The sequence below is a fragment of the Caretta caretta genome, chromosome 6 (genome assembly GCF_965140235.1).
Source record: "Caretta caretta isolate rCarCar2 chromosome 6, rCarCar1.hap1, whole genome shotgun sequence".
In the NCBI taxonomy this organism is placed as follows: Eukaryota; Metazoa; Chordata; order Testudines; family Cheloniidae; genus Caretta; species Caretta caretta.
Window position 1 is genome coordinate 62,879,260 of NC_134211.1, and position 20,365 is coordinate 62,899,624.

At 44.7% G+C, this 20,365-nt stretch overlaps 1 protein-coding gene across 6 annotated transcripts in view; it reads right to left on the minus strand.

Annotated features, from left to right (window-relative positions):
• Positions 1-20,365, minus strand: part of ACTN1 (actinin alpha 1) — a 129,843-nt gene that overhangs the window by 54,349 nt on the left and 55,129 nt on the right. For all 6 annotated transcript variants that reach the window (XM_048852280.2, XM_075129648.1, XM_048852279.2 and 3 more), the window contains exons 2-3: positions 15,660-15,774; positions 9,546-9,665 (exon numbers count right to left, since the gene is read on the minus strand). In XM_048852280.2, the coding sequence (XP_048708237.1) occupies positions 9,546-9,665; positions 15,660-15,774 (235 nt within the window). The remainder of the gene's footprint in view (positions 1-9,545; positions 9,666-15,659; positions 15,775-20,365) is intronic.

Sequence of the window (20,365 nt, forward strand, 5' to 3'; positions counted from 1 at the left end):
CTCCTTTTCTTTTTGCGAATACAGACTAACACGGCTGTTACTCTGAAACCCATTTTTTCCATGTTCTCTGTATAAGATATATAGATATAGATATATTCCTACTGTATTTTCCACTGCATGCATCTAATGAAGTGGGTGTTGGCTTATGCCCAAATAAATTTGTTAAGTCTCTAAGGTGCCACAAGTACTCCTTGTTCTCTCTCCTACAGCTGTGTTCCTAGTGCCCAGGGTACGCTGCAAGTTCATTCCACTATAGGATTCATGTGGTGCCCTTGGACTATCGCTGTTTCTAACATAAGGGAGCAAAGCTCACAGTGCAGCATGGAGTTGCTGGTTCCACACTACAAAGAGAGAATCTTTGACACCATAGAAGTGACAAAGGAGTTAAATGTAATCATTCAGAGCAACCTCACACTTGTTTAATTAAAGGCTCTGGATGTTTGCTCCCCATCAGCCCAGCTAACACGGAACAGTTTGAGAGCAGTTTCTGTGGGACATTATAAAAAGAAAAGGAGTACTTGTGGCACCTTAGAGACTAACCAATTTATTTGAGCATGAGCTTTCGTGAGCTACAGCTCACTTCGCTCATGCTCAAATAAATTGGTTAGTCTCTAAGGTGCCACAAGTACTCCTTTTCTTTTTGCAAAGACAGACTAACACGGCTGTTACTCTGAAACCTGTGGGACATTATAGGGCTCATGATCAGATCAGAGAGTGCCTCCTGCTGTGTAACCAATTGCCTGACTAGGCTTTGTAATGCTTTTCTGAGGTGTGAGGGCTATAAGAATTATTTGCGCACTTCCGCTAGTAACACCAAGCGGCTGTTCTAAACCGTAACCGCAAGTGCATGTTATTAATGTGATTTAAACTGATCTATACCCATATTGAATGTGAGACTAAAACAGATGAGGCATTGCTGCTAATGGCAGGAAATGTTTTGCACCAGTAAATGCACTTCCATTTGACCCCCATTATTACACCATGCACTCTTAACAAGATATGCAAAAATTACAGCACCTCCATCCATTTGTTTGGCAGCCAATTAAAGGCTGACAAATAGTCACTCTTTAGGAATAAGACTGGCTGACTCTGGAGATCTGGAGTTTGAAATGCCATCACCCTTTTCATATGCATAATCCAGGAATCCTGACCCTCTGGATAACATAGGTACCATGCTCTCTCCTTCTCTCCTAACCTCAGTGGTAAGAAGCAGGGTCAAAATAATTAATTTTCCCTCCTGGCCATTTATACGAGTCACCTGCCAGAACACAGCCACTGCAAAAGCAGTTTGCTGCTGTCTGGATAATTGGCAGGATAGGATATGATACAATTAGGAAGTTAAATAGACACTACTCTGACGAGTGTCCATCAACATGCCAGCATTGATCAAAATGAGGCACATTAAAAGGCAATGAGCCCTGAGGTCACTCCCACGTTTTATTAATCTTAACAGGACAAATAAAAAATATAGAACAGCCTTCAAGCAGAGGTCTATAGGAGGCACACTACTACTGATGGACTGGGACAGATCAATTCCGAGGACAGACCATTGGGCATCAGCCATGTGGGTATGCATGCCACACAGTCCTTTCACATGCTCACCCAGTTCCCCAACTGCGGCGGGCAGGAGGTGGAGATAAAGATAACCTGTTTTGTAAATGCTGAAGTGCAGAGGTCTCCTTGCTTTCTCTTTCTGCTGCTCATGAACTGACACAAACCCTTACTCTGCTTTCTGTCTGCAGGTCTGTGCTGTCCAGGATTTAAGCAGACATCTTGCTCAGGTGGCACCTTTTATATTGTTGCATTCCTTGAGCCGGATTTTCATCTCTCTTACACTGATTTAAATCAGGAGTAATTCCACTGAAGCCAGAGTTACACTGGGTTACACAAAAGAAGAATCAAGCCTCGCATGTTTAAGAAATGGATTGTTTTCTGTCTACACTGGAGATGCAAGTACAGTAATGCAAGTAGTGAGGAGTTAAAGTTGGCCCTCTTGAACTTGACTGAATCCTGATATCATACCCAATGTGGAATCTATTACATCAAAGAAAGACCTCTGCAGAATGAGATTTTTAATGTCAAATAAAGAAACATTTGGAAGTCACTCCTGGCTACAACACCCTTGACCCAGATTTTTACAGCTGTCTTGTACTGCAAGTGCCCCAATCAGACAGCCTCCAATTAAGTCATTTTTAAAGGTTAATAGTGATGCTTGAGGTTACCAGTTGAAGATAGTTGTAAAAGCTGTGGTTAGGTTTCACTGGTTATTCCTTTTGCTTACAATGCATTTCATTCAGCTTCGACAAGGAAAAGCAGCCAGCTCTGTTACTGTTTATAAAGAAGTCAATTCCATTTTCTGGTTCATGTGCACCAACACAATGCTTTGTTTGGCTTGTAAATACCAGAGAATATTTGTTGGAATGTAAGAAAAATATCATGGAAAATATTACCATTGGCCTTGTGTCTGATAAAACCAAGACTGCCCCCCTGCCCCCTCCCCCCTGCCGATTCCCACCCCCCCAGGATTTCACATCTGCACAGTCCTGAGAATCAGCGTGGGGTGGGCTCAATATCCAAACCTGCTCTCCCTCTTGCCCCCCCGGACCTCCCCACCATGTGGGGCCAGGAATCAGTGTGGGGCGGATTCAATATCCAAGCCTGCTTCCCCTCTTCCACCCCCAGACCTCCCCACCATGTGGGGCCAGGAATCAGTGTGGGGAGGGCTCCTTCTCCAATGCTTGCTCCCTCCCGCACCTAGAGCGTCAGGCCAGGAATCAGTGTGGGGCTCAGCCGTCACCAAAGACTATTTTCATCAGTTGCCCATGCTTGACCGTTTCCCATGGATTTCTTCCTGGGCTTGCTTTTTTGGAAGGGGGTGGGAAACAATTCTGTCTAATTTAATAAATAGGTTTAGACACAGATAAGGGCAATAACAAACTGCTGTTTAATACAGATATACAGAGAGTGTGGATGCCTGGTATCAGGTCCTTTGGATGCCACATGGCAGCCTTACTCTGAGGCTGGCAGGACTGTTTTTAGGGTGAGAAATGCACTTGCCTGGCCAAAGTTTCCCCCCCTTTTGTAGTAAGCTACTTGGATAACTTCCTAGCTCAGTCCCACCTGCTTGAGGAGTTTATAGTTTGTTTTCCTGAGCTGTGTTAGTTGCATTTTGACTGCCTCATGGTTTTTATTTTCTAGTTTGCTGATGTGTTGACTTTTTGAAGTCTTAATTTAGGCTATTAAAATACCTGCACCGGAAAGCTCATAATCCCTTCAGTGGGCAGAGTTACTGTCACACCAGGGACATTAACAGCAGAGGCCCATTTTTAATGCTGATGTATATGCATTTCACTTAGCACCTAGACCTTCTTACTCCATGAACTGCAGCCCTTTGGGCTAAGCCTCACCACACATTCAGTGGCAAAAAAATACTTTACTGTAGTTTTTAGGTTGCTTGGTGGTTGCAGCAAAACTCAGATATCTGAAAACCAGGAAAGTTAAGGCAGCCCATAAACCTTAACTCTGCTTTTCTTGATTTTCAGAAGTTTGAGTGTCTCTCGACTCAGCGTTCTGCAAGGGGACGACCTACCTACCACCAAGCAGCCCTAACTCTGCATGGACGCAGGGTTGGTCTATGCCTACAATGCTACAGCGGCGCAGCTGCACTGCTGCTGCTGTTGCACTTCAGCGAAGGAACTACCTACGCCAAAGGGAGGGCTTCTCCCATGTAGCTGGGTCAGCTGGAAAATTCACCCATTGGCCTTGTGCTGTCTTCAGAGCACCTCCCAAACCATGCGGCTGACCCATTCAAAGCATCCCCTTCTCCAACCTAGCCTCCTCCCATACTATACCCTCGGCCTCCCACTGCAAGCCCTAAAGTCTTCACTCCCTGCTCTGCAAACGTTTCTATGTGAGTTACCTCCCATTTCTGTAACCACATTCACCTCCAGGGCCTGGAGTGAAGGGTAATTATGTTACCATGGAATAGTGTTGTGATACAGGAAGGCTGGGGTGCAGGGTGGTTGGAATCCACTGGCAAAGCTAGAGGTGCAGGGGATGGAGTACCCTGGCAGAGCTAAAGGTGCCATACCCCTCCTCACCTGAGCCCCCAACCTCTCTCACTTCCCTACCATCCATCCCCCTCCCCTCACTGCAGCCCCACACCCCTCTCCTCCTATTCCCCCACTTCTCAGCCCCCAATATCCCGGCTCCTCCCAGGAATCTTTCATATGTCTATTTTTTCCCCAAACACTTTGATTATATTCCTCCAGTACAAAACTGCCACCATGACTCACAAAACTGTAACTGATGTCAGGTTGCATCTACAACTCGTTTTATCTTAGGTGGGGGTCTGATTAACTTATCCTTAGATATATTAAATGAAGGTTGAGTTCACAGCCATCAAGAGGTCTGTGATTCATCCAGTAATTAGTGCCTTTCAGTTTAAGAGTACAAGGTAGCAGAAGGAAACCTTTCCTGGGGTGGGGGCACCTGGCCTGTAATTTAGGAACCCATTGGTCAAATTACCCCAAATCTGGATTACTAACCCTGTGCAAAAACACATACTGAGAAACTTTTTTTAAAATAGCTACTGGGGGGAGGGGCTTATAACCTCCAGAATCCCTGGCTCAAAGGATTCCAAATTTGGGTCACTAATCCTATTCTGAACCCTCCTGAGGCACACCAACATTCAAAGAAATCTAACTCAGCATGTCAATTTTAGAGGCCTTAGGTCAACTTTTAAACAGATATCAGGATGCAACCCTAAGTACGGCGGTGCTCCCTCACCACTATAAATAGTTAAATTATTGTGGCATAGCTGAAATACAACTCCATGCTCATGCAGTGATCACTTAGGCTTGGTTATAGCTTGTGCTGTCGTTAAAGAACACGTACCAGCTTTCTGGATAGAGATCAGCCAATCTTCAGTCCTAACTTTCAGCACCCCCTGCTACCTTAGTCCCAGCCTCCCCACAGATTCAGATACTGGCACATATAGACCAAGGAAGAATTTAAATTAGTACGCCAGCTAGTCCCACACTGGTTTTGAATTGATCTCTGTTGTTTTCTGCACCTGCTTCACCTGAGGAGAGGATCTGACAATCACAGGCTTTCCACAGTCCTGTACCAGATAGTTTTATCTGCACCTCATTTCTTCAGAGTATAAGCAGGAACAGCTCTTGATTATCATAAGCAAGGCCATTCCCTTGATGACATCAATGGCCAGATATTGGTTGGGACAGTAATTCGGCCAGCTGTAATCGTCTCCCTATTGGTTAAGCAAACAAAATGGAACAAATGCAACTACCTAGCTGCCAACCAGAAAGGGAGGAGGATGCAGATATCTTTCAAAGAAATAAAAAGATGAAGGAAATGCCCCACCTAAAGAGGAAGGATGGATTGTGGCCAAACCAATGGAGAAGGCAATTGAGGAGATCTGGGTGTGACAGTTTTGGGAAACTGCCTATATGAACTTACGAATTCCTGTATGATTTTATGAACTCTATTTTCTTATATGTCTTCCACTAATGATGGTCATATTAGATTACATCATCCCCATTGTGTTGGGGGGGGAGGGGAGGGGGGAGTGTGACACATCTAAGCATCTAGAAAAGGAGTACTTGTGGCACCTTAGAGACTAACCAATTTATTTGAGCATAAGCTTTCGTGAGCTACAGCTCACTTCATCAGATGCATACTGTGGAAAATCATCTGTCCCTGAATTCAAGTGTCATTAAAGGCCATCAGTAATTGATTAACCTTGCCTTAACAGAACAATGGGAACTACTGGCCAAAGACTCTTCACTTGCTAATGACAACTACTGTAGCAAACAGAGGATGCTGGCAGCTGCAGCTCAGAGGTCAGATCAGAGAATGGAAAAACCCCAGGGAGGAGACAAGGTGTTAGAATCTGCTATTAAAAGGAGACACTCCCACTAACAAGGAGAGACCAGAAGAGAAGACCTGGCAGGAGGAGAAGCGGTGGTACAGAAGGATCCTGGATTCCCTGTAGGACACTAATACCCAAAGGACTCTCGGGAGAAAACTGAGGGCGGGACTTGAGTGCGTGTATTTCTTATCCTTCCATAGATCTGTATATCTCTGTGTCATGTCTATGAGCCAAGTGTGCAGGCTTAGAGGTGCCTTTGCAAAGTCTCTGTGTTACTTGCTTTAACTGTCACAAAGTCCCCAAAGGGTGAAACTGTAAAGTAGAGTACACCACCTCTGCTGATGGAGTTCTGGAGAGGGTATGAGAGATCTACCAATGAGACTTGGGTGGGGGGTCCACCCTGATCTTGGGGCCTAGGGCTGCTGGGTCCACACCAAGGAGGGGTTCTAGTATTGGGTACATGTACTCCAGGGACGTGCCTGAAAGGCCAGACTCTCAGACAGCATCTGGATGTTGCTCAGAGTCACTAATCTTAAAACACATGGGATACAAGGTTTGGGTCCAAAACAGTAGCCTGGTGACAGTCCACAAGGGGGAGTCTATCCTGGGCTCCAGTACTGGGTTTAATTCCTGGCTCTATCACATGCTTTCTCTGGGCACTATGGCTAAATAATTTAGTCTCATCTGGTAAATTGGGATAATCAACCTTGATAACCTCACATAGGCATGTGAGGATAAATCCATAAATGCTTTGGATATGCTCAAATACTACAGTAACAGTGGCAATATAGATGGAATCTAAATACAGGACTGGTAAGGAGGGACAACCATGCAGAGGTGAAAGTAAGCCGGTACGTCCCGGCTTCTCCAGGCGGCAATTGAAAGGGCCTGGGGCTCCCAGCAGCGGCTGGAGCCCCAGGCCCTTTCAATTGCCGCCAGAGCACCACTGCTGGAGCCCTGGGGTAGCGGCAGCGGGGCTCCGGTGGCTATTTAAAGGGCTGAGGCTCCTGCTGCTTTCACTGCCCCAGGCCCTTTAAATAGCTGCCAGCGCCCTGCTGCCGCTACCCCAGGGCTCCAGGGGCTATTTAAAGGGCCAGGGCGGTGGAAGCAGGGGAGTCCTGGGCCCTTTAAATAGTCCCCAGAGCCCTGGCGTAGCGGCAGGGCTCTGGCAGATTTAAAGGGCCCGAGGCAGTAGAGCCCCAGGCCCTTTAAATGGCCCCTGGAGCCCTGCTGCCGGAGCCCTGGGGTAGCAGCGGCAGCCCAGGGCTCCAGCAGCGGTTTAAAGGGCCCAGGGCGGTAGCAACGGCCGAGCCCATGGCTCTTTAAACTGCTGCTGGAGCCCTCAGCTGCCGCTGCTACCCTGGCAGGGGAGAGGAAGGGCACTTATTGGCACAGCGTGGGCCTGGGCTGGCTCTGACCCCCCCCATCCCGGCCCCTTCTGCCCAAGGCCCCGCCCCTTCCAGAGGCCAGAGCTGGTCCCAACCCAGCCCCGTACCGGTAAGTCCCTATTTCTACTTTCACCCCCGCAACCATGTCATGGAGTTGGAATCCAGATCAGACGACAAGTTGTTTAGTTTTGCAGTAATCAGACCACACATCCCCAACTGAGACCTGAAGGGGTCACTGGTTAATAACATGTACTGCAGAATCCTTGGAAGAAGGGTGCCCTAAGAACAAAAACTCCCTTGAAGTGCAAGAGGTTGACATTATACCCATTTTTACAGATTGCTAAAAACTGAGACAGACTTAAGGCCACAGTTTTCAAAATGTATTCTTGTTTTGGGTGCCTCCATTTTTGGCCACTCAGTTTTTGACCTTTAAGACCCAATTTTTGGAGCTAAGAACATCGGAATGGCCAGATTGAGTCAGACTAATGGTCCATCTAGCCCAGAATCCTGTCTTGACAGTGGCCAGTGCCCCAGAGGGAATGAACAGAACAGGGCAATCATCAAGTGACCCATCCCTTGCAATCCAGTCCCAACATCTGTCAGTCAGAGGCCTAGGGATATGTAGCCTAGAGCAGGGGGTTGCATCCCTGACCATCTTGGCTAATAGCCACTGATGGATCTATCCTCCATGAACTTCTCTTTTTTGAATCCAGTTACAGTTTTGGCCTTCACAACATCCCCTGGCAATGAGTTCCATAGGTTGACTGTGTGTTGTGTAGAGAAATATTTTTTTTTGTTTGTTTTAAACCTGCTTCCTATTCATTTCATTGGGTGACCCCTGTTTTTTGTATTATGTGAAGGAGTAAATAACACTTCCTTATTCTCTTTCTCCACACCAGTCATGATTTTATAGACCTCTATCATATTTCCCCTTAGTTGTCTCTTTTCCAAGATGAACAGTCCCAGTCTTTTTAATCTCTCCTCGTACGGAAGCTGTTCCATACCCTTCATCATTTTTGTTGCCCTTCTCTGTACCTTTCCCATTTATAATATATCATCTTTTTGAGGGAGCTGCTGGTGCTCAGCACTTCTGAGGGGGGTGGGGGAAAAAAGAACAACTTTTGACAACTCAAACTGAGCATCCACAAGAGTGGACATTTGGGCTAAATAACTTTACCAGCTCTGCAACAGGTTTGTTGCAGAGTCTCTGGCAATGTATCCAGGAGTCTGGCTTCTCGCCTTATGAATTAAACCAGAGAGTATTACTTCATATAGTAGAATAGACAATAGAGCAACAAAAATGAAAAAAAATGGGGGAAAACTATAGAGAAAAATTGGTCCTCCCCAGTAGAAAATGAATGATCCATTTCTTATTTAACATAATAAAAATGTAAACATTAAGAATCTGACTAAATAAGTAAAACTATATACTTGCTTAAATAAATGTGTATCTTCCTGATTAGCAAAAAGAACCACCAAATTTAGTGTAAAGGCTGTATCAAGTGGCAAACCAATGCCTTTTAATTGTTACCAACCAATGACAATCGGCCTCTCTTTAGGAAAAATAACAAAAGCACAAATGCAAAACACAATTACAACTGATTATTTAAATCAAGGTTTCCTGCTCGCTGATTTAAATTGTGATTAAAACTGGTAATTAAAAAAAAATTCACTCCACTCTGGCCTCTGCATAACCTCACCACCATTAGACCAAGCCCCTTCTCTAGACCGTACTGTCTAAAACAGCTTCCTTGTCTTTCCACTTTTACAAATCTCAGCTGAAAGAATCTTTTCTCCCTCACCCACTTCTTACTCCCCTTGTATTTAACTCCATATTCCAAATATACATGGAACAGTTTTATTTTATACAACATCTTTCATACATGAAATATGTATAGCCTCTCTAAACACTGCCACTGAGCCAGAGCAGGAGAGTTAGAATAAGTGTATGGCAAGAAAAGCACAGACCTCTCAACGCTGCAACCGTACTGGCAAGTGGGATTTCAGTCTTCATGAAGGGGCAGCTCCCCGCACCCTTGCTCCCACACAGAGAGGCATGAGCTAGGTTATAAACAAGGCTACACAGTGGGGGGAAGAGGGGAGTGGAGGGGCAGGGGGGAGGGTTGCGCAGGGAAAAGAATGTGGTGTCGACTGGGGGAAATAGCATATTTAGACTGGGTCTAAAATGGAGGGAGCTGCCAGTCCACCCATCATCACCCGCCCCCCTCCAGATTTTGAGCGTTAGAGGTATGCACTGGCTCCCTTACCTTCTGCTCCAATAGACACCAGCTTCACTCCTTTGCTAGCAATGAAATCCAGGGCCTTGTTCACATTGGAGATTTTGTGCACTCGCATTTTGCCTCTTTCAGGCTTAGCCAAACGTTCACCTAGCCAGAAAGAGGGGGGAAAAAAACAACACAAAACAAATTTGGAACTGCTCCATTCCACTCTCCCCACCAACAGTCCAAGTAGGCAGATCTAATAAGATAACCCCGATGCTTGATCCAAATTACACATGTTCTTGCCCTCAGCAGTGAAGATACAGCACACAATCTTTTTGGTCACTTTTTGGGAATTCTAATAATTGATGCACTTTGCTGAACCCTCCCCCCAACAAAACCCCAGCAAATACAAAGAGCACCTTTGAAGATACTGTTTGAGGGGAGGGGAGTATTACCATTACCACACCTCAGACAGTTATTGGACTAGGCCACTCCCCATAATCTTTGATGCATGTTCTGGAGAGCCTATCAGCCATAAGTTACAGTAACTGGTCTGTGCCCCAAAACTTGCTTCCCTATGTTCCAGGGCAGGACAATCTCTCATGAAACTTCTCTGCCATGGAACTCACTGTTGCCAAAGATTAGATGAGCACAAGCCTCACCTTTTTTAGGACACAGTGAGAGACAAGGCCACAGCTGTGGGGAAGGCCATCAGCCTGCTGAATGGCTCCTGCCAGGGTACATTCACCAGCTGGCCAGGGACAGCGACTGACTCCTCACAGTTCTGTCTGGGGAAGGGGGGAAGCCTTCCCAGCATCTTGTGGCTGCAGAGATCTGGTGTCAATGGCCCCACACAGTCACTCCCCAGCTGGGAGCCTTGGAGCTCTCCCTGGGCAAAAACTTTAGCAATGGGCTAGCCTTCCCCTTTGGCTGGAGGCTCATCCTCCTCCTTCCAATCCTGCCCAGTAGTCTCTGCTCTGCCCCATCAGGGCCACAGCCTACTCTTCCCTTCTTATTGCTCCCCCACCCCGCTTCCTGCTGGGGTCCTCGCAGTCCTACTACCTGTACTCCAAGAAGCAGCAAGCTGAGAGAAAAAGAGCAGTAAAGGTGTGTCCTCCAAGCTTGCCTAGAAAGGAGGCTCTGCAGTTGCAGTTTCGCAACCCACACAGACCTGATCCTCCAAGGGCTAGAGGGGCTAGCAACAGTCAATCAGGGCCCTGCTTAGCAGTTCAGTTTCTCACTGGAACCAGAGGAGTGCGTCTCTCTGGCCACAGGAACTTGAGGGACAACAGAGTTTGTTTTCTGGATGCATTTTGCATAGCTGGGTTTGCAGGAAAAGAAAGGACCTAAGAATCTTAACCTGAGATAAGGGTGAAGCTAAGGGGGCCAGGGAGGAAGAGACCCAGGAAGAAGCAGCAATGAATTGAATCGAGCTGTACGTGGCTGCTGTTTAGAGAGTCCCTAGGTGGGACCCTGGAGTAGTGTGTGGGCCTGGGTTCCCCTCCTAGCCACAGATAAAGTGTCAAACCCCTAAAGGGGGTAGGGCTTATTTGGGAGCCTGAACAAAGGGCTGAATTTAAAGGGCGCAGACCAGGGGCTGAAGACCCTAGCAAGAGCAAATAGACTGTTTATTGGACTCTAATACCCTGGAAAGGGTTCATTTGGACTTTGACTTGGCTGGAGGGGCAAACCGCTAAGACCCGCCAAGGTTGGCTGGAAGCCTACAGGAGGCACCAGGGGTGAGAGGACTACAATACTGCACCCAGCTGCAAGGAGGTGCTCAAGTGGTGACTGCCCTTTCACAGGGAGCAACACTGCTCTTGACAAGAGCAAGTAATCACTACTTGGATGGGGCTGGATCTCACAGCAAACACCAAATTCTGACTTGAGTAGAGCTTGGAGAATAGTTTGCTTCCGGTACATTTGTGGCCCTTTTGATTGGCTTCCTGTAAATATTCGCACGATCCAGTTTAACTGGCATTCATAGAAAACAAAAAGCTTGCACAAACTCAAATTGAATTTTAATATTTATCCTATAAGCATTCACACCAGAAACCTAATTAGATAGGCACATGTCACCAGTTACCTTAAGCAGAATCATCCAAATGTCAAAGAGAGTTACAGAGTTCAAAAAATTGCAAGAGGTTTTACATTCAGAACTAGTTTTAACAAGTTGTGGAACATCCACAAAGAGATAAAAGTGCAAATTTGGTTAAGTTATTTGTTAGTGGTTATTCACTCAGTTTATTTCTCAAAGTCTACTCCTAAGGCCCAATCCTGCATCATTTAACTCAATGGGAGCAGGATCAGACTCCATATCACTAGGTTTAATTGGGAAGAGACGTTATTTTTTCCATGAACTCTTCTGCCCCACTAAAGAAAGATATGTTGTTTCTTTAACAAAAGTTTGGAAAGGTGAAGGGGGAAAAAGTAGCAGATTACTTCAATGGGCATTCTCTCCCTCCCACAGAGAGAAAAAATTATTTTATCTCCAATTATAATAATTGTTTCCATTATTTATTGCAGGCCTGTTTCTTTTTACCTGACAATCAAGAAGAGAGATACTCATCTTAACCCTACGGTGTAAACAAGTTTATTTACCGAAATTACTACTGCCAGCTTAGATTTTAAAAAATTCTCTCACTTTAATAGTCTACAACAGTGGTTCTCAACCTGGAGTACATGTATCCCTGGGGATACACATAGGTCTTCCAGAGGGTACATCAACTCCTCTAGATATTTGCCTAGTTTTATAACAGGCTACATAAAAAGCACTAGCAAAGTCAGTACAAACTAAAATTTCATACAATGACTTATTTATACTGCTCTATATACTATACACTGAAATGTAAGTATACTATTTATATTTCAATTGATTTATTTTAGAATTATATGGCAAAAATGATAAAGTAAGCAATTTTTCAGCAACACTGCGCTGTGACACTTTGTATTTCTATGTCTGATTTTGTAAGTAAGCAGTTTTTAAGTGAGGTGACACTTGGGGTACACAAATCAAGAAAAGGGTACTGTAGTCTAGAAATGTTGAGAGCCACTGGTCTAAAGTACGTGACACACTGCTGCTTTCATTTTGCATTTCTCCAAGCTTGCATAATGAAAGTCATTGCAAACAAAAGTGAAGCTGGCTTCAATCAGTTTCAGCATGAGGTTCTCAGTGTTTCAGACATTACAGCAAGATATTTATTTATTTAAAAATAACTTTGCAGTGGAAAAAATTGAAGAACTGAGGACCTTTCCATTAGACTAGAATCATTTTTAACAAATAAGATTTCAGAGCAAAGTGTCAAATGACTGTGTGCCTGTAAAATTTTTTCCCTCATAGGTTATTAGAGCTAAACCATGTGAGAAGTGTTTTGGGTTCCCCCCGCCTTCGCTTTCTACTGTTTGCATTGCTGCTTTACTTTTCTGTACTATGCTCAGCCAATTAAAATAATCTAGTCACTTCCACTTTCTGGTTCTCATGTATAAGACCAAGCCTGTAGTTTGGGGGCCAAAAAATGCAAGGAACTGTTGGCTTAAAAGCTGCTTACAGTGGAATTTGTTTGATTAAAAAATGCTATTGATCAGCTGCTTTGTAAAGGGGGCGGGGAAGGAAGCTGTTTTTCAGGCCAAACCTTGTAATAGGGCCAGATCATCACCACCTAATGTAAAAGCAAAAGGAAGGGGCTTTCCTTGTGGAAATCTTCCCATAATACCCTGTTTGGAAGGGGAACCGTACCTGCCTGCCCCATTTGCACCCTAGTCTGGTGGATCCATGGGACGCTAGGGCAATCTGCACAGGAACCCTATCTCACCACAGCACTTCTAGCAGCACCCTCCCTCTTGCTCTCTGGCAGTTGTGCTACCAGGGATTCTATCCCACCCCGTGATCAGTTCCGACAAGGGTGACCAAACATCCCAATTTTATAAGGAGAGTCCTAATTTGTGTGTGTATTACCACCTCCCACTTGCTATCTGGTCACGCTAGTTCTCACTAGCACATGGAGAGGCTCAGATCTGCTCATGGATCTCAGCAGAGCTGACATGGCCCATTATTATTGTACTGAGCCTGCTGCCTCATTACTGGGGCACCTTCTTCCCAGTCCCTGTGGGCTCAAAGGAACAGATCTAGCCAGTGGAGGGCACTGTTACCCAGTTCAAAATCTAGCCAGTAGAGAGCTCCACCATCCCCAGAGGACAGGAAGAGGAAGGATACTCTGGAGGTCAGAGGCAGCTCTGGAGAGAGCCAGGGTTGTAAAAGAAGAGGGACAGCAGATAGAGGCAGTAGCCTGGAGGCTGAGACTGGAAGGCTGTGAGCCAGGCAGACACACCCAGTTGGCAGGGTACTTGGAGTAACTGCAGCAGGAATATGCAAGGCATCAGCCTACATACAAGGTAGTGGCTGGGATCCACATCCACACTGAGACCCTACCCTTTATATCCCTGTACTGGATTGCCCCTAGGAGCTGGGTTACTGTAACTGTGCCTAAGTAACCATGCCTTTTAGTGTCTGGTATTCCTAGTAAAGGAATCCTCCTGTACTCAAAAAGTATGAGTGTTTATGGGAACTATCTAGGGCCTGAACTTTTAGAGCAGAGTGCTTGGAGCACATGCCACACCCAGCTGCATTCCGGGTACGTCTACACTGCAGCTGGGAGCATGCTTCCTGGGCAGCTAGCCTGAGCTTCCACCTATGCTACTCTGAGCTACACTACTATTCTTAGCACTCTAGCACGCTGCTGCAGTGTAGACTTGCCGTTAGAGGCAGACTGGTGCATCACATCACTCAAACACACTGCTATAGACCGGACCACTTACAATATTTAGAACGCCACAGTGCTCAGAATGGGTTTCAGCATATATGGGAACCCACTGTCCTTGCCCTAAACCAGGGGTAGTCAATTATATTTTGTCAAGGTCCAAATTTCCTGGTTAAGGTACAGTCAAGGTCCAGACTCCGGAGAAAAATAACAAACAAACAAACAAACAACCAACAAGTAAATAAAAAGATTTTGGGATCCGTTCAAAAATGTCTGGCCATCTAGATTTGGTCCACGGTCCACCTATTGACTACCTCTGCCCTAAACGGACAAAACCAGATGATTGACGGGAGACAAGGATGTAACAAACAGGGGTGGTGATAGCTACAAGTCATATTGGTTACTTTTAAGTTAAATGCACTGAGTTCCCCAACACATTCTCCCTCCATCTTCCAATCCCCTCATCTTCCCTTTAGCCTCAGCAAGCTGCAACTTCAATACCAACATTGGTTCACATCTACCTCCCCACCTTCAACTCCTCCCCCGCATGTGAACAAGGGTTCACTAAAAATGTAAATAAATGAAATAAGCAGATGACTCTGTCAGCTAGTTTCTTACCAAAAAGGAGTATGTGCTGTGGAACTCCTATCCCTAACTTCAAAGTCAGAAGCACTTTGAACTCCAAACCCTCTAAAACTAGCAGCCTGAGGAAAAGAAAGGAACTTGAGGTTTTGTTGTGTCCTCAATTTCTGCAGAGCACAAAAACTGACACTCTAGATAGGGAGTTAGGGTTTGAGTGTCCCTGCTGAGGCATCTCTATTGGTAAGTACAAGAGGTGGGGAAGGGAGCAAACCAAACAGAGGGCCATTATTGCTGGCATGGAAAGCCTGCTGAAGGAGCCATCAAAAGAAAGCCTAAGCATAAAAACCCCAGTTTTATATAAAATTGTACATCTCTCTCTCTCACATACACACACACGTGCAAACAGATTTTTTTGGTTCAGTGGCTGAAATGGGTGATGGAAGGGAGAAAAGTTAGTTTCGGGCCAAATAAAATGTTTTTAAAAAAAAATTTAAAAATGTTTTGTTTTGAAAAGTATCAAAACATTTTGATTTTTTTTAAACTTATTTCTGGGAGGGCTGGGGGGTTATTTTTGTTTTTACAAAAAAAATTCAGCAAATTCAACCCAATTTCTTGCTGACAGGAAGGGTTGGAGAGAGAAGAGCAAAAGCACTGGATAGTGGGCAGAGGCCATAAAACCTGAGCTTCGCTCTCAGTACACTGCAGATCAGGAACAGGCACAGACAGAGCTTCCACTATCACTGCCCATGCTGTCCTGAATGTATTTAGTAGTGGGTGAGCAACATTAATGACACTTAAACCCACACAAAACCCTTCTCACCTGAAATGACTTCCAGAAGTAACATGAGTTTAAGACCATCCCTGAAATCTTCCTCTATGTTCTCAATCTGTGTGCCGGCCTTGCGGAGGTGAGAGTTACACCATGCTGTGAATGTCTAGAAACAGGAGGGAAGAGAAGAAAAGAAAAGAGCAGTTGGTAATCTTCCCAGGGCCATATTACAGTTCCGAAAGGAAATACAGACAACCAAAGAACGGATGCTAGGATACAGGGGGTTACCTTTAAGCCACAATTAGACTGAACAACACTTGATGCATTGACCCTGCACAGCACTAGAGCCAGCACCTGAAGACACAAAGGGCCTGCAAAGCCCTTCCATGTGTAAGTACAATACTAATAAGAGTTTGGTAGAAACAACTACTCCATCCAGGGCTCCAGGATGATAAATTCTCCTGATCGCCCCCTAATTTTGGGTGCTCAGCTTGAGAAACCTGAATCTGATTTTCAGAAATGTTAGGCATTCACAGCTCCCATTTACTTCCCTTGGCTGCAGGTGACTCAGTCACACAGTATGTCAGAGGGGAAAATAATCCAGGTCTACCTATTTCAAGGTGGGTGTTTGAACCAGAGGACCATTCTTTTACCCACCTTTTTCCTTCGTCAATAAAGCATTAGGAAGTACTACAGCCTGCACATTTATGCAGGCTACATATTACAGAGCCTCTCAAAGTGTGAGAGCAACATCTTAAAAGGGATGGTCTTGTGGCCTACCTCCTCTCTGCTTCATAGTAACAAGCCACCTCACCTCACCTTCGTGGTCATTTAACATCTTTATGGCAGCTGCTTAAGTGGAAGAATAAATGCTTGCCAAGTAACTGTGGTATTTGCTGCCTTTAATGCAATATAGTAGCTGGAAAAGAGAAAAATTAAGAATCTGATGACAAGCCACCACAAAGTGTTCTGTGGTCTGCTGATTGTCCATGGACCATTGTTTGGGAGCCAGTGCAGCCACCTCTAAAATAGAATACAGCCTCCATTCGATAAACTAGCAATTCTGTGCAGCAAAAGGAATTTAGGCCCCCAGAGCACATATATCCAAATTCCAGTTGTGCCTGGACACTAACACCCACATACTTTTGGGAAATGCCCTGGGTCTTAAATAATCCCAGGTGGTCAGAACGTAGGATTTCTCAAGGGGATGAGCATAACCACAGAAAAGATTTTTCAGGAGTTGTGGTGAAATTTGTCTCTCTCATAACTGACCAAACAGTCATGACCACAGATTGCAGGATGACAGAGACCTAAATTAAGATTAACGTTTTGAACATATGGTAATATAGATTGCCTGGATATCTCTTCCTTATCAGCTGGTAGGTTGCTATGGGGAAGCGCCATATATGTAAGGCCAGAAATGTGGCGTGCCTATTGTTCACTTAGAAATGAAAAAAATAAATACCTCAAGTTCAAAGTGTGACAGTGTGCTAACTAGTTGAATAAAAGGATCTTGGATGGAGTAGCGGGGGATAACTGAGGACCTGGATTACCTTACTCTCCATCCTTAAATAGGATTTGCATATGCCAGATCCTTTGTTTCCTAGTTTGAACCTCCCACCCCCAGCTTCTCGTGGAAAAGTACAGAATTCAGGATGGGTTCTAGTATCTGGTGGCATGGTCACATGCCTCTGTAGGGCCCCTGTAGCCATTCTTTATAGGCTGACCCACACATTCACAGGAAGACTGAGCTCTTTTACAGTCCATTGTCTCTTGCTGATGGGCCATCAGCACTGTCTGGGCTTTTTAATTGTTGTACCTGAAGTGTTAGCAGGGGGCATCACCCAAAGTAACACAGTTGAAATATAGTCAATATTCCTAATTTCAAATACAGAAAGGATACGTGCATACAAATAGGACAGTCATATTCAGTAAATTATAACCTTTCCAATGATATTTCACGAGCCATCTTGCATAAAGTCAGGTTTCAGAGGAACAGCCGTGTTAGTCTGTATTCGCAAAAAGAAAAGGAGTACTTGTGGCACCTTAGAGACTAAGGTTTTCCACGGTATACATCTGATGAAGTGAGCTGTAGCTCACGAAAGCTCATGCTCAAATAAATTGGTTAGTCTCTAAGGTGCCACAAGTACTCCTTTTCTTCTTGCATAAAGTATATCTCAGTTATATCATATCCATATCATAAGCATATTTTCATAAAGAATATGGAATGACATCACATGGACAATAACTGCATGTCTGAGATTGGAAGGCACCTGAGCCCACTTCAATGCTATTGCAAGCCTTTCTTGAGAATGAACCATACGTAAGAACCCCAGTTCTGACATGCCTAGGTCTCTCCTATAATCATACTCACCAATATCACAGACCCTCTGATGCCAATTAACTCTGCAAAACCTGGAAATTCAGTCAGAAATCAGCTTGCAAAGCAAACAGCTGACATCTCAGCTCCTCCTGGGTGAGCTCCATGCTGGTTTAATACAGAAAGTAGTGACAATTCCCAAGGGTACTGGGATGTCCATAGCCCTTTCCCAGCTCACCCTTCAGGTCCTACAAAAGTTCACAAGTTGCCATGCAGCCCCACAGCGCACTGATGTAGCAACAGTTGGGAGCCCTGTAGGTGGATGCACTGTTTGCCATAAAGTTGTAGCTATGTTGGTCCCAGGATATGAGAGAGACAAGGTGAATGAGGTAATATCTTTCATATCAACAGAAGTTGGTCTAATAAGAGAGAGAGAGACGCTTACAACCTACACAGACTTCAGGTCTAAAGAACAATTTGGTGTAGCTCAAAAGCTTGCCTCTCTCACCAAAAGTTTGTTCAATAAACAATATTACCCCACCCACCTTGTCCGAGGATGCGCTGGACCATTTTACAAAGGGCAGGCTGATGAATAATAAATGCAGTCTCACTGAACTCTCTCACAAACAGCAGCCATCTTGATGTGACTCACAGGAAGCATTCTCGCAAACTGTGGGGTGCACTTTATTGAAAACATTTAGTACATAGAAAGCAGATTTACAATTACATTAGCTACATATGCTGTGCAGGGTAAAGTACCCTGTACTCTTGAAGTAGAGGGTTAGAAAGATGTGTGACGGGCAGATGAGAGGCCAGAGGTGAGAGAATGTGGTAAGATGGTGGGGTCCTGGAAATTTTACTGTTGTGTAGGGCTAGATATCTTAGCAGCCTTGGCCCAAGCCATTTTTACTGACTTCGCTGCACAGAGAATCTGTCTCACGCACCCATCTCCAATTTTTTCGGTTAAGAAAACAGAGCCCCCGCCCCGGTCACAGCTAACTGTACCCATCAGCAGCTGGCAGCCGTTACAGCAGCTGTACTTCCTGTCAGGAGGGGAAAAAAGCTTTTGAAAGAGGAAAAGGTTGTTGAAAGCAGCCAACCTCATTTCCCATGCAGGCCCAGCCCAGGGACCAGCCAGACCAAAAAAAAACCACCTGTGTTTTCTGAGGTGGCATGAGGCAGCTGGCAATTCTGCAGGACATTAATAGTTCTTGGGGTATGGAACCTGTGAGGTCTTGGAATCCCCATTTAGTTATTCACTAGCTAAAATTACTCCTCTAAAGCGACAGATGTGTATTTCCTAGACGTCTACAAAGGCAAGAGTCTGGACATTGTTTCACTCCACTTTAGGACAAGGAGATGGAGGTAAAGGGAAACAAGAAGTACATTTTTAATCTCAAAGGTTTAATTTTTTTTTTTTTTTTTTGCTAAACTGGATATAGTAGTGGCACAAAAAAGGTACTACCAGTTGGGCTTCCTCCACAAAAATCCATGACAGTGCCCCTGTATTATTTACACAATACTATACATATATATGGATGGCACTTGAACAAAAATATCCCAAACACAGCCATGCTCCCTGACCCAAAGACCTTAACGTATGTTGTAATCTTAATTTCACCCTTGAATACCACAACTCTTCAATTCCCCCCTCAAGGCCCACTTCTGTGATACCTACGAGTTATGAGCCAACAAAGGGTGGCTAGGTTGAAGGGTAGTTGGCAATAGCCAATGTGTGTTCATTAGAAGCTCTAAATGATTCAGAACCATTATGTTGTGTACTTAGCTAGCTCATATAAATGTGTGATTTTATCATCATTATGCTCAGCCTCCCTCTCTTTTTGCACCTTAATTGTAAGGCCTTTGGGACCGGGATTGTCTCCTCCCACATGTGCTAGCTGCTGTTTAAACACTAGGGTCCCCACCTTGACTGAGGCCTTTGAATACTATTGCAACATAACTACTCAGATAATAAGATCAATTACAAAAAAATAAAAAAAGTAAAAACTATTAACACTTCTACTGTTCTGGATCAGCTGTTCTTCTTTGGAGAGCAAATATTGTCCTCACTACAAAACTGGAGCAGAGTAAGTGTCCACCAGCTCAGCCATTTCACTTGTGAAGTAAATAGAATATGAATTCAGGTCTCTCTCTTGGTAGCAGACACTCATTTACCATAGTCATTTTCTTAGTACGTTTCTTTGGAACCCAACTAACCATATCTCAACCCAACTAACTAGATATATATTACTTTGGCATACACTTAATTGCTACTCACATGCTACAGAAGTAGATGCATGTTCTCTGGAGAGGCAAGGGGTAAACCAGACTACAGCAGCTATATGCTGGAAGTAAAATAGATGTGGGCAGACGCCTGTCTGAGGATTTCCATAAAGGCTAAAATGAAGCTCTGAGTCATGTCATGAGGATAATACAA